Source organism: Oncorhynchus masou, chromosome 21, assembly GCF_036934945.1.
Source record: "Oncorhynchus masou masou isolate Uvic2021 chromosome 21, UVic_Omas_1.1, whole genome shotgun sequence".
Classification (NCBI taxonomy): domain Eukaryota; kingdom Metazoa; phylum Chordata; class Actinopteri; order Salmoniformes; family Salmonidae; genus Oncorhynchus; species Oncorhynchus masou.
Genome location: NC_088232.1, coordinates 48,904,886 through 48,917,942, shown reverse-complemented (window position 1 = coordinate 48,917,942; position 13,057 = coordinate 48,904,886). Strand labels below are relative to the sequence as shown.

General features: G+C 43.0%; 1 protein-coding gene across 2 annotated transcripts in view; it reads right to left on the bottom strand.

The window, feature by feature from the left end:
• The window catches only part of LOC135508450 (arf-GAP with SH3 domain, ANK repeat and PH domain-containing protein 3-like), a 64,419-nt gene that overhangs the window by 35,843 nt on the left and 15,519 nt on the right, over positions 1–13,057 (bottom strand). For both annotated transcript variants that reach the window (XM_064928638.1, XM_064928639.1), the window contains exons 4-8: positions 5,467–5,541; positions 4,867–4,916; positions 3,840–3,963; positions 1,099–1,184; positions 576–651 (exon numbers count right to left, since the gene is read on the bottom strand). In XM_064928638.1, coding sequence (XP_064784710.1) covers positions 576–651; positions 1,099–1,184; positions 3,840–3,963; positions 4,867–4,916; positions 5,467–5,541 — 411 coding nt within the window. The remainder of the gene's footprint in view (positions 1–575; positions 652–1,098; positions 1,185–3,839; positions 3,964–4,866; positions 4,917–5,466; positions 5,542–13,057) is intronic.

Sequence of the window (13,057 nt, the reverse complement as noted above, 5' to 3'; positions counted from 1 at the left end):
CACAAAGGGCTATATAAATACATTTGATTTGATTTAAAGTGGACCAGGCTCAGCATAACCACACCACACCATTAAATACTTCCACACCACTGCCATGTAACCTTGACAACTATAACCGGTACCGAGTGATAGTCTCCTGGTTTGGCAGTTGGGGGATATGGGCAGGAAAATGTAAGCTTTGTCTGGCTTGTAAAACCTGTCTAGGCGATTATAGCGTAAGGGCCCGTACTTCCAATAAAATTGATGAATAATTTTGGTTTCCCTTTCGGGAATGAAGGGGCAGTTATAGGAATTGCATCAAATAGTGGACAGACCGTGGGTTGGGAAAGTCTGGGAGGACAGATGAGGAGAGATGAGGTTGAGGTTTAGGAGTCTGCGATGCATAATCTGTTAGTGTCTGTACAGGACTTCAGTAGCAGCTGATGACTAAGGACCAGTTGGAGTTGGTAGTTAGTGTGTGTGTGTGTGTGTGTGTGTGTGTGTGTGTGTGTGTGTGTGTGTGTGTGTGTGTCAGACAGGTAGGTAGGCAGGTAGACAGACAGACAGACAAAACAAAACATATCGGTTGTTACTACCATGTGCACCGATGTAGCCAGCTTCTCCACAAAGGGACTAAGGTTCTCGGCAGCTTTCAAGCCGTCCTGGAAGAAACTGAGATGATACAACAATACTGAGTCATTGGTGGATGTCGACCATAACACTCAGGTACACAAGCCCAAACAAACACACACACACGTAGAACACATATAACATACGCAACCAAATTGTTAAGTAGCAAGTGGCAATACCTAGTAAAAGGAAGCCAAAACCAAACAGCCACAACATTTGACACCAGAAACCACAGTAACATTCCTGTGGTAAGATCTTGGTGCTGTTACTATGAGTAGTAGCTGGGAGATATGAAAGCCTTACGCTTCCCATAAGGCCAAATGAGTACTCTTTCGATTCACTCTATAGGACCAACCAGAACCGTACTGTCTTTGATATGACATTTTCCTAAAACGTTTTCTTTTCGACTATAACCAGGCCAGTGCAGTACAGCTCGGCTTGGCTCAGTAGCGTGAAAAAGGGGCATTAAAGCATAAAAGGAGAACTTACTTGAGCTGGGCCTGGAAGTACTTGATGAGACTCTGGAGCAGGTCTGGACCCTGACGTACCCTCAGCTCCTGGATCTTCAGTAGATACTGGAAAAACCAGAGGACGTAGTACTGGATTAGTAACCATGGTTACAGAGCTGGTTTCAGGTTCAGAAACGGTCACCCTGGTTATAAACCGTTGGGTATCATTTTAGTGATTCAACCAGTCACTCATTAAATCACGGTAGGAGAAATGTACTGTCTGTTCAGGAAAAACTCCTGGTCTTAGTTGTAGCCTGTAACTTGGGCCCAGAGTTTTTCTTGGTCAGGACACATGGGCAGGAAAAATGCTGGACCTTTCATATGAACAAGTCTCTTGTGCCATAAACAATATGCTTCTCGGGACATAGCCGAAACATGACACAGCATAGAAATCAAATCAAATCAAATTTTATTTGTCACATACACATGGTTAGCAGATGTTAATGCGAGTGTAGCGAAATGCTTGTGCTTCTAGTTCCGACAATGCAGTAATAACCAACAAGTAATCTAACTAACAATTCCAAAACTAATTTCTTATACACAGTGTAAGGGGATAAAGAATATGTACATAAAGATATATGAATGAGTGATGGTACAGAGCAGCATAGGCAAGATACAGTAGATGGTATCGAGTACAGTATATACATATGAGATGAGTATGTAAACAAAGTGGCATAGTTAAAGTGGCTAGTGATACATGTATTACATAAGGATGCAGTAGATGATATAGAGTACAGTATATACGTATACACATGAGATGAATAATGTAGGGTATGTAAACATTATATTAGGTAGCATTGTTTAAAGTGGCTAGTGATATATTTATCAGGGTGTGTTTTTACCCTGATCCATCTTTTAACTGTTTGAAGGGTTTTAAATGTTGCTTTAAAAGGAGAATACCTTGGTGAGAGCCAGCTGTAGGAGCTCTGTGCTGCTTTGGGAAGGAATGACTGCCGTCTACTGTGTCTCTGCTCCATAAAGCCTTGTTTAAAGCTCTCTGCTGCTTTGGGAAGGAATGACTGCCGTCTACTGTGTCTCTGCTCCATAAAGCCTTGTTTAAAGCTCTCTGCTGCTTTGGGAAGGAATGACTGCCGTCTACTGTGTCTCTGCTCCATAAAGCCTTGTTTAAAGCTCTCTGCTGCTTTGGGAAGGAATGACTGCCGTCTACTGTGTCTCTGCTCCATAAAGCCTTGTTTAAAGCTCTCTGCTGCTTTGGGAAGGAATGACTGCCGTCTACTGTGTCTCTGCTCCATAAAGCCTTGTTTAAAGCTCTCTGCTGCTTTGGGAAGGAATGACTGCGGTCTACTGTGTCTCTGCTCCATAAAGCCTTGTTTAAAGCTGTCTGTCTGCGGCTGTGCAGGGTCATGTTCATGATGCACAAAATGGGGCAAAATGGACTGAAACAGCCCACTGGGCAAAAACTGGTAGAATCAACATCATTTCATTTCATTTCCACATCATTTCAATCAAAACAAAATCAGTGTGATGATGTTGAATCAACGTTGAAAACAGATTGGATTTGCAAAAAGTAAATCAACGTTAAGACTGGTTTTTTTACCCAATGTTTATGCTCAATCCAATGACATGGTGACGACTCAACCAAATGTAAATCAAAACTAGACGTTGAACTGACGTTTTGTGCCCAGTGGAAGGGATGTTCAACCTCGACTTATCCCAAAAAATTATTTTCGTTTTCAGTTGCATGTTTTCAAATGTTTTCTGTTGTGTGCCATAACGAACATGACCCAGACAAGGGCCACGGAGAAGAGAGGGAATTCTCCTCCTCTACTCCTCCACCCATCTCAGCAGCTGGCCTCACAGAGAGAGTCCAACTGAAGAGTAAATTCCCCTATGCTTGTAAAGTGTAACTGTGGACTTGAACTTTAACTGAGCTTAGCATTGGTTTCAGTTCCATTTCCAATCTGTGCTGCACATTTTACATTTCACAGTCTAGTCTGGGTCTGGCTTCCTCTCCCACCTTGACACGATCTGTGCCATTCAGGGGAGAAATTGTCCATATGCACAGATCTAGAATCAGATTCCCATCCCCCAAACCTACCCGTAAGTATTAGTGGAATAAGTGGCATTAGCGCCGTTTGCGGTAGTAGTAGTGGTGTTTGTGGTGTTTGTGGTAGTAGTGGTGTTAGTGGTAGTAGTGGTAGTTGTGTTAGTAGTGGTGTTAGCGGCGTTAGTGGTGTTAGCGGCGTCAGTAGTGGCGTTAGCGGTAGTAGTGGCATTAGCGGTAGCAGTGGCGTTAGCGGCGTTAGGGGTAGCAGTGGTGTTAGTGGTGTTAGCGGTATCAGTGGTGTTAGCGGTAGCAGTGGTGTTAGCGGTAGCAGTGGTGTTAGCGGTAGCAGTGGTGTTAGCGGTGTTAGCGGTATCAGTGGTGTTAGCGGTATCAGTGGTGTTAGCGGTATCAGTGGTGTTAGCGGTGTTAGCGGTATTAGTGGTGTTAGCGGTATCAGTGGTGTTAGCGGTATCAGTGGTGTTAGCGGTATCAGTGGTGTTAGCGGTATCAGTGGTGTTAGCGGCATTAGCCGTGTTAGTGGTAGTAATGGTGTTGTATTAGAAGTGTTAGTAGTGGTATTATCAGTGTTAGTACTGGTATTAGCTATGTTCACAGTAGTGGTTTTACCACCACTATTACCAAGACTTTAGAACAGTGTCTATGGGCAACTTTATCCTACTACGTGTGTGTCCGTCCTGGCTCTGTGTCCTCACCTCACACATCTGCAGCTGGAAGGTCCTCCTCTCACGTTCCATGTCCTCCGTCACGTCGGATCCCTCCATCCTGATCAGGCCCGGCTGACGGCTCTTCTCCCTCCTCTCCTTCTCCAACTTCCCACTGAGAGAGAGAGGTAGAGAGAGACAGAGACAGAGTGAGAGAGAGACAGAGAGCGACAGAGAGAGAGACCGAGACAGACAGAGAGACAGAGAGAGAGACAGAGAGAGAGACAGACAGAGAGACAGAGAGAGACAGACAGACAAACAGACAGAGAGAGAGAGAGACAGAGAGAGGGACAGAGAGAGGGACAGAGAGAGGGACAGAGAGAGGGACAGAGAGAGGGACAGAGAGAGAGAGAGAAGAGAGAGAGAGAGAGAGAGAGAGGGACAGAGAGAGGGACAGAGAGAGGGACAGAGAGAGGGACAGAGAGAGAGAGAGAGAGAGAGAGAGAGAGAGAGAGAGAGAGAGACAGAGACAGAGGGAGACCGAGGGAGAGGTAGAGAGAAGAGAGGGAGACAGAGAGAGAGGTAGAGAGAGGTAGAGGACTTTAGACTGTAAAGCATATTTATTGATACCGTTCAATGAAAGAAAAGAGCATTGTTAAATGGAAACGGACTAAACGTCAACATTCGTGGACACAGATGCTGAGGAGTGAAAGGACAGTGCATTAGATATCTGTAGAATTGTCTTGGGATGAGGTGTGAGTGTGTGCATGTCTGTGTGTGAATGATAGAAAGAGATACGGGTGGATTTACAGGTATTTACTGGCCTAATCTTGGCCATTTTAAACATCATATTCCTGTAACACACTCCATCCTTCCAACTATTTCACCTGAGGAAGTAGGAGAAAGGATAAGGGAGAGTTGAGGTGAAACCCCATTCTTATATTACATTGACTTAAAACCAGAACATGACTGGATGGGTGTACAGTAACACTCTATTTTCATCTTTCTGAGAGGCACCACAAACCATATGGAAGACGATTTCCCTCATAATCACTTTGGTAGAATGATATCAACTCACACTTTGATGTCATAGTCCTTCCAGCTCTTCTCCAACTGTTTCTTCAACTCCTAAAGAAGAGAAGACGGAAGAACGATAGATCAGTTCAGTTGGGCTGAACAGGCCCTAGTACCTGTAGCCTTTGGCTCGGGAGAGGCAAAGGTCGAGTCATGCGTCCTCCAAAACATGACCCTCCAAGCCGCGCTTCTTAACACTCGCGCGGTTAACCCGGAAGCCAGCTGAACCAATGTGTCGGAGTAAACACCGCTCAACTGACAACCAGAGTCAGCCTGTAGGTAACCGGCCCGCCACAAGGAGTCGCTAGAGCGCAATGAGCCAAGTAAAGCTCCCCTGGCCAAACCCTTCCCTAACCCGGACGACACTGGGCCAATTGTGAGCCGCCCTATGGAACTCCCGGTCACAGCCAGTTGTGACATAGCCTGGGATCAAACCCCAGGCTGTAGTGACGCCGCAACACTGAGATGCAGTGCCTTAGACAGCTGTGCCCTTTAGACTGCTGTGCCCTAGACATATCTCTTATTGTCTAGTTGACTGTACAGACACAGTAGAGGAGACAGAAGTGTTCCACTATGTAGTGTACACTACAGTAGGGTTACTCACCAGTCTGCTGTCTCTAAGCTCACTCTTCAAGACATTCTCCAAGGGAAAGGAGATTATATTGTTCAGATTCTGGACCTGGAAGACAGGAAGGGAGCGAGGGAGGGAGAGAGGGAGAAAGAGGAAGAGGGAGAGAGGGAGTGAGTCAATGAGTCACACAGACACACACGTTCTGATTTAAAACCTTGAAACAACAAAAACCTGTATTGGTTCCTAGGGATCCTATAATGTTGTTCCAGTTTCCCAGTGAGTCACATTCCATGGGATGGCTATGATCGACTTGTGATTCAATCCATATGTCCCAGTGCACCACAATTTGTATGATTTTATTTGTGGGCTCAGAATGTGTGCATTACCAAATCAAAATGCGATTCAGATGGAATGACTGTATTCTTGTTACTCTTGCGGAGATACATCCTGTTAAGCAGTCAGTTGGACTACAGATGTACGGTGCCCATTTTAGGACTTCCACAAGACATGTCCATTAAAATGAAAGCTTGGTGCAGTAAAGTCAGTCAAGTCCTCCTCCACCTCAGATCTTACAGGGCTCATAGATCATATAAACCCTACCACCCAGGGAAAAAGGACATGTCCTTAAATATACACCATACACATGAAAGCTTGGTGCAGTTAAGTCCTCCTCCAGTTCTGCTCTTACAAGGCTAGTGTATCATATAAACCCTACCACCCAAGAACATGGCACCCTGCCATCCCCTCCCTCTCTCTTATCTCAAGGCAGGGAGGGGAACTACTGAATGATTAGCTCCACGTGTTGGGTCGTGTCTATGTAGGTTTATTCTCATTCATATACAGTACGTCAACGTGTTGGGGTTTTAGGCTAGGCTTCTGTATAGCACTTTGTAACATCGGCTGATGTAAAAAAAAGTGTTATCTAAATGCATATGACAGATTGTCCGCCATTTTCCTCTGTTTTGGATAACAGCATGTCACATGGGGAAAATGTACATTGGTTTAAGCCTGTTCTTTCAATTCAATTCAGAATACTTAATTTATCCCACAAGGGGAAACTATTTTGACAGGAGTGAATATGTGACTAGTTTCAGGAAACTAGACATATGTCGCACGTCACTACTTCACAGGAGAGCCATTTGAACGGAAACATTTATTTACGAAAATGTTTTTTTTTGGCAGAAATGCCTTCTGGAACATGTGAACTTTTATGTGCCTTAATAAGAAACTTGTACTCCATCCATAAATACAAATAAAATTGTTAAATTACGAGCATAGTTGGTTTAACCATGGAAAAAGACAGGAACCTTCCTGCTAGCCATGATTGGCTAAGATAATGGATGGGCTGGACATGCCAGGAGATGAGTTTGGATTGGTCTGCCATGTAGCATGCTTCTGTCTGTAACGTTAGCTGTTCAGTATGTGTTGACAGTCCTTTCTACTGCATCGTTTGTGAAAGATATAACGTTAGCCATCGAGAACTACAAAAGTGTTGCTGCTTTTCTCAACAATGTAGATGCCCTGAATTTAGCAGGCGCTATCGACAGATCAGTTGGGAAAAGTGATGGGCTACTTTCTGCACACGCCACGGTCCGTGTGAACCGGCGTGACTTGACACAACGCTGGCCAAACAAGATGTAGCTACGAACTAAACCGAGTTAAAATGGTTCCAGTCAGCTGTGTAGTATTCATCCATGTATATGGGTAAGAATCTAGCTACATTTTTAGAAATGTTTCTAATTTTGTCAAATCATTTTCATTGCAAGTTAAAGCGTACTGTTAGTTAGCTAGCAAACGCTAGCTTGCTGGCTCGCTAGCTAACGTTACGTGTGTGATCTGTGTAGTAATGTTATTCAAATCAGAAATCCATTTGCATTGCTAGTTATAGCCTAATGTTAGCTAGCTAACATTAAACCTAGTTTGTTAGCTTTAGCTACATGCAGATTCATACTACAGCTAAGATAATGTTTGTATTGGTAGTAGTATGAGTTGGGATTATTCCAGTTCATTGTTTAGGTAGCTTGTTACATGTCTAAACAGAAGACTAAACTTAGGCTGGATTATTACATGACCCATCAAATTAGCCAGGTGTGTCTGGGGGTGATTATTTCCATATATTGTATTTCATGAACATGTGTACATGTCCAGACAATAGTGACCCATCCACTTAGCTAGATGTGGCTGTGGGGTGGTTAAAGCGTTTCATTCACATGACCCATCAATTTCGACAAGTGTGTCTGGGTAAGCGCCATCTAATAATTATGAAATATTTATCTGGACACTTCCTGTTTTTGATATTGCTACTATGCAAGTAACCACTTCACTGTACCATGTGACAAATACACTTAGATTTGATTTGATATATGCTGTGTTAACCACATGGCCCTCACATGTGAAACCTTAAAGAGATGGGTGGGGCTAAGGCTGAATGGATGTAGACAAAGAGCAGCTCTCTAATACAGTGCCTTGCGAAAGTATTCGGCCCCCTTGAACTTTGCGACTTTCTGCCACATTTCAGGCTTCAAACATAAAGATATAAAACTGTATTTTTTTGTGAAGAATCAACAACAAGTGGGACACAATCATGAAGTGGAACAACATTTATTGGATATTTCAAACTTTTTCAACAAATCAAAAACTGAAAAATTGGGCGTGCAAAATTATTCAGCCCCCTTAAGTTAATACTTTGTAGTGCCACCTTTTGCTGCGATTACTCCATCAGGTTTTCTTCCAGAATGGTCCTGTATTTGGCTCCATCTTCCCTGTCCCTGCTGAAGAAAAGCAGGCCCAAACCATGATGCTGCCACCACCATGTTTGACAGTGGGTATGGTGTGTTCAGGGTGATGAGCTGTGTTGCTTTTACGCCAAACATAACGTTTTGCATTGTTGCCAAAAAGTTCAATTTTGGTTTCATCTGACCAGAGCACCTTCTTCCACATGTTTGGTGTGTCTCCCAGGTGGCTTGTGGCAAACTTTAAACGACACTTTTTATGGATATCTTTAAGAAATGGCTTTCTTCTTGCCACTCTTCCATAAAGGCCAGATTTGTGCAATATGACTGATTGTTGTCCTATGGACAGAGTCTCCCACCTCAGCTGTAGATCTCTGCAGTTAATCCAGAGTGATCATGGGCCTCTTGGCTGCATCTCTGATCAGTCTTCTCCTTGTATGAGCTGAAAGTTTAGAGGGACGGCCAGGTCTTGGTAGATTTGCAGTGGTCTGATACTCTTTCCATTTCAATATTATCGCTTGCACAGTGCTCCTTGGGATGTTTAAAGCTTGGGAAATCTTTTTCTATCCAAATCCGGCTTTAAACTTCTTCACAACAGTATCTCGGACCTGCCTGGTTTGTTCCTTGTTCTTCATGATGCTCTCTGCGCTTTTAACGGACCTCTGAGACTATCACAGTGCAGGTGCATTTATACGGAGACTTGATTACACACAGGTGGATTGTATTTATCATCATTAGTCATTTAGGTCAACATTGGATCATTCAGAGATCCTCACTGAACTTCTGGAGAGAGTTTGCTGCACTGAAAGTAAAGGGGCTGAATAATTTTGCACGCCCAATTTTTCAGTTTTTGATTTGTTAAAAAAGTTTGAAATATCCAATAAATGTCGTTCCCCTTCATGATTGTGTCCCACTTGTTGTTGATTCTTCACAAAAAAATACAGTTTTATCTCTTTATGTTTGAAGCCTGAAATGAGGCAAAAGGTCGCAAAGTTCAAGGGGGCCGAATACTTTCGCAAGGCACTGTAGGTGTAACAAAACATGTAAACAATTTTCCTCCTCATGGTGCCATCTATTTTGCAAAGTGCACCAGTCCCTCCTGTAGCAAAGCACCCCCACAACATGATTTTATTTTTATTTCACCTTTATTTAACCAGGTAGGGTAGTTGAGAACAAGTTCTCATTTACAACTGCAACCTGGCCATTATAAAGCAAAGCAGTGCGACACAAACAACAGAGTTACACATGGAATAAACAAACATACAGTCAATAATACAATAGAGAAAGTCTATTTACAGTGTGTGAGGTAGGATAAGGGGGATGAGGCAATAAATAGGCCATAGTGGGGAAATGATTACAGTAAAACACTGGAGTGATAGATGTGCAGAAGATGAGTGTGCAAGTTGTGAGGTGCAAAAGAGCAAAATAAATAACATAAATGATCTGGTGATGAGGTAGTTGGATGGGCTATTTACAGATTGACTATGTACAGGTGCAGTGATCTGTGAGCTGCTCTAACAGCTGGTGCTTAAAGCTAGTGAGGGAGATATGAGTCTTCAGCTTCAGTGATTTTTGCAGTTCGTTCCAGTCATTGGCAGCAGAGAACTGGAAGGAACGGCGGCCGAAGGAGGAATTGGCTTTGGGGGTGACAAGTGAAATATACCTGCTGGATCGCGTGCTACAGGTGGGTGCTTCTATGGTGACCAGTCAGCTGAGATAAGGTGGGGCTTTACCTAGTAACAACGTATAGATGACGCAGATGATGATGCTGCCACCCCCGTGCTTCACAGTTGGGATGGTGTTCTTCGGCTTGCAAGCCTCCCACCTTTTTCCTCCAAACATAACGATGGTCATTATGGCCAAACAGTTATATTTTTGTTTCATCAGACCAGAGCAAATTTCTCCAAAAAGTATGATCTCTGTCCCCATGTGCAGTTGCAAACCGTAGTCTGGCTTTTTTATGGCGGTTTTGGAGAAGTGGCTTCTTCCTTGCTGAGTGGCCTTTCAGGTTATGTCGATATAGGACTCATTTTACTGTGGATATAGATACTTTTGTACCTGTTTCCTCCAGCATCTTCACAATGTCCTTTGATGTTGTTCTGGGATTGATTTGCAGTTTGCGCACCAAAGTACGTTCATCTCTAGGAGACAGAGCGCGTCTCCTTCCTGAGCAGTATGATGGCTGCGTGATCACATGGTGTTTATACTTGCGTACTATTGCTTGTACAGATGGACGTGGTACCTTCAGGCTTTTGGAAATTGCTTCCAAGGATGTGATACAGTGAATTATAAGTGAAATAATCTGTCTGTAAACAATTGTTGGAAAAATGACTTGTGTCATGCACACAGTAGATGTCCTAACCAACTTGCCAAAACTATAGTTTGTTAACAAGAAATTTGTGGAGTGGTTGAAAAACGAGTTAATGACTTCAACCTAGGTGTATGTAAACTTCCAACTTCAACTGTACGTACATCAATAAAATATAGGTTGGATGTGAAACAAATATACAAATCTCCTTGTTCTGCCCACAGATTCTAATTTACCTCATGATGGATAAAGTGATATCACTCAATGGAAACAACCATTCTCAAATATAATTCTTAAATAAATCAAACCTATGGTCAAACAACATTGAAATAACTACTTTCAACAGCTTGTGCTTACTGGGAAAACATCTGAAGGTCTTATGTAGATCCAATTGAATAACAATACACTGACTGTCCAGTGCAAAACATGTCCTGTACTGAAGCAGCTATGTAGGGAAATACAAGTCAACCACTTCCCTCTTCTGAGTTCATACACAAGTTAGCCTTGAGAAATTGATCCAAAGCTTTGTTTGTTTTGATTGGCTTCCAATAACTTAGCGAATGGAAAAAGGCCTTGTGTAGGCCTAACAGTGAAACCACACACAGTTTACTTTAAAAGCCCCTAAATCAAACAGCGGTAGTGAGTTGGATTGGTTTCCCCAGTTCCCTCAAACACTTCCTCTCGAGCCTGCGTGGGAAACTTTGATTGACAGATGGGGGGGAGGGACATTGTCCACTCACAACACACAGAGGTCTGGGAGGAATTATCATTGCCATGGAGACTATCAGTGGGAGGGTTTCGGCTTGCTCCAGTTTTCTGAATGGCTCTAATTACTCCCCTGCAGCTGTTGTATTCCTCCAACACAAACACACACACACACACACACACACACATATATGCACACACACATACCTGAGACAAGTTTGGGGTCTCCCCTCACCCTTACTCTCCCTAAAACCTGGGGCCCTTTGACCCTCAAGTTGTGACCAAACTGCAACTCATTCATAAATAACCCCTCTGACAACACACACACACACACAGGGCTATTGAGATGATAGCTTTGGTTAACTTGCATCTTAACGTTGACATTGTGGAGAGAGTTGAGTAATGCTTCTAGGACCATACTTTAATCATGTAACATAACCAGACAATAATTTCATTGATGGAGCTCAACTCCACAGGTTTATGGATCACAATATTGCCCTGGGGTGTTTTCATTAGGCTACAAATAAAAGAAATTGACTGAAACAGTGACCACAGGACAAAATGTAGACAATAGTACAAATTTTGAAAAACTTGATTGAGTAGGTGTGTCCAAACTTTTGACTGGTACTGTATATACACTACCGGTCAAAGGTTTGGACACACCTACTCAATCAAGTTTTTATTTTATTTGTACTATTGTCTACATTGTAGAATAATAGTGAAGACATCCAAAAAAGTGTCAAAATATATTTTATATTTGAGATTCTTCAAAGTAGCCACCCTTTGCCTTGATGACAGCTTTGCACACTCTTGGTATTCTCTCAACCAACTTCACCTGGAATTTTTTTCCAACAGTATTGAAGGAGGTCCCACATATGCTGAACACTTGTGGCTGCTTTTCCTGCGGTCCGACTCATCCCAAACCATCTTAATTTGGTTGAGGTCGGGGGGGATTGTGGAGGCCAGGTCATCTGATGCATTACTCCATCACTCTCCTTCTTGGTCAAATAGCCCTTACACAGCCTGGGGGTGTGTTGGGTCATTGTCCTGATAGTCCCACTAAGCCCAAACCAGATGGGATAGCGTATTGCTGCAGAATGCTGTGGTAGCCATGCTGGTTAAGTGTGCCTTGAATTCTAAATAAATCACTGAGTGTCACCAGCAAAGCACACCCACACCATAACACCTCCTCCTCCATGCTTCACGGTGGGAACCACACATGTGGAGATCATCCGCTCACCCACACCGCATCTCACAAAGACATGGCGGTTGGAACCAAAAATCTCAAATTTGGATTCATCAGACTAAAGGACAGATTTCCACCGGTCTAATGTCCATTGCTCATGTTTCTTGGTCCAAGCAAGTTTCTTATTATTATTAGTGTCCTTTAGTAGTTGTTTCTTTGCAGCAAATCGGCCATCAAGGCCTGATTCACAGTTGCTGTTGAGATGTGTCTGTTACTTGAACTCTAAAGTATTTACTTGGTCTGCAATTTCTGAGACTGGTAACTCTACTGAACTTATCCTCTGCAGCAGAGGTAACTCTGGGTCTTCATGAGAGCCAGTTTCATCACAGCGCATGATGGTTATTGTGACTGCACTTGAAGAAAATGTTTGACATTTTCCGTATTGACTGACCTTCATGTCATAAAGTAATGATGGACTGTCATTTCTCCTTGCTTAATTGAGTATCTTTCCACAATATGGACATGGTATTTTACCAAATAGCTGTCATCAAGGCAAAGGGTGGTTATTTTAATAATCTCAAATATAAAATATACTTTAAAGAAAAACCCTTGAATGTGTAGGTGTTCTAAAACTTTTGACCGGTAGTGTATATACACTACACACAGTACTTGTATGTATATATACGCACACTG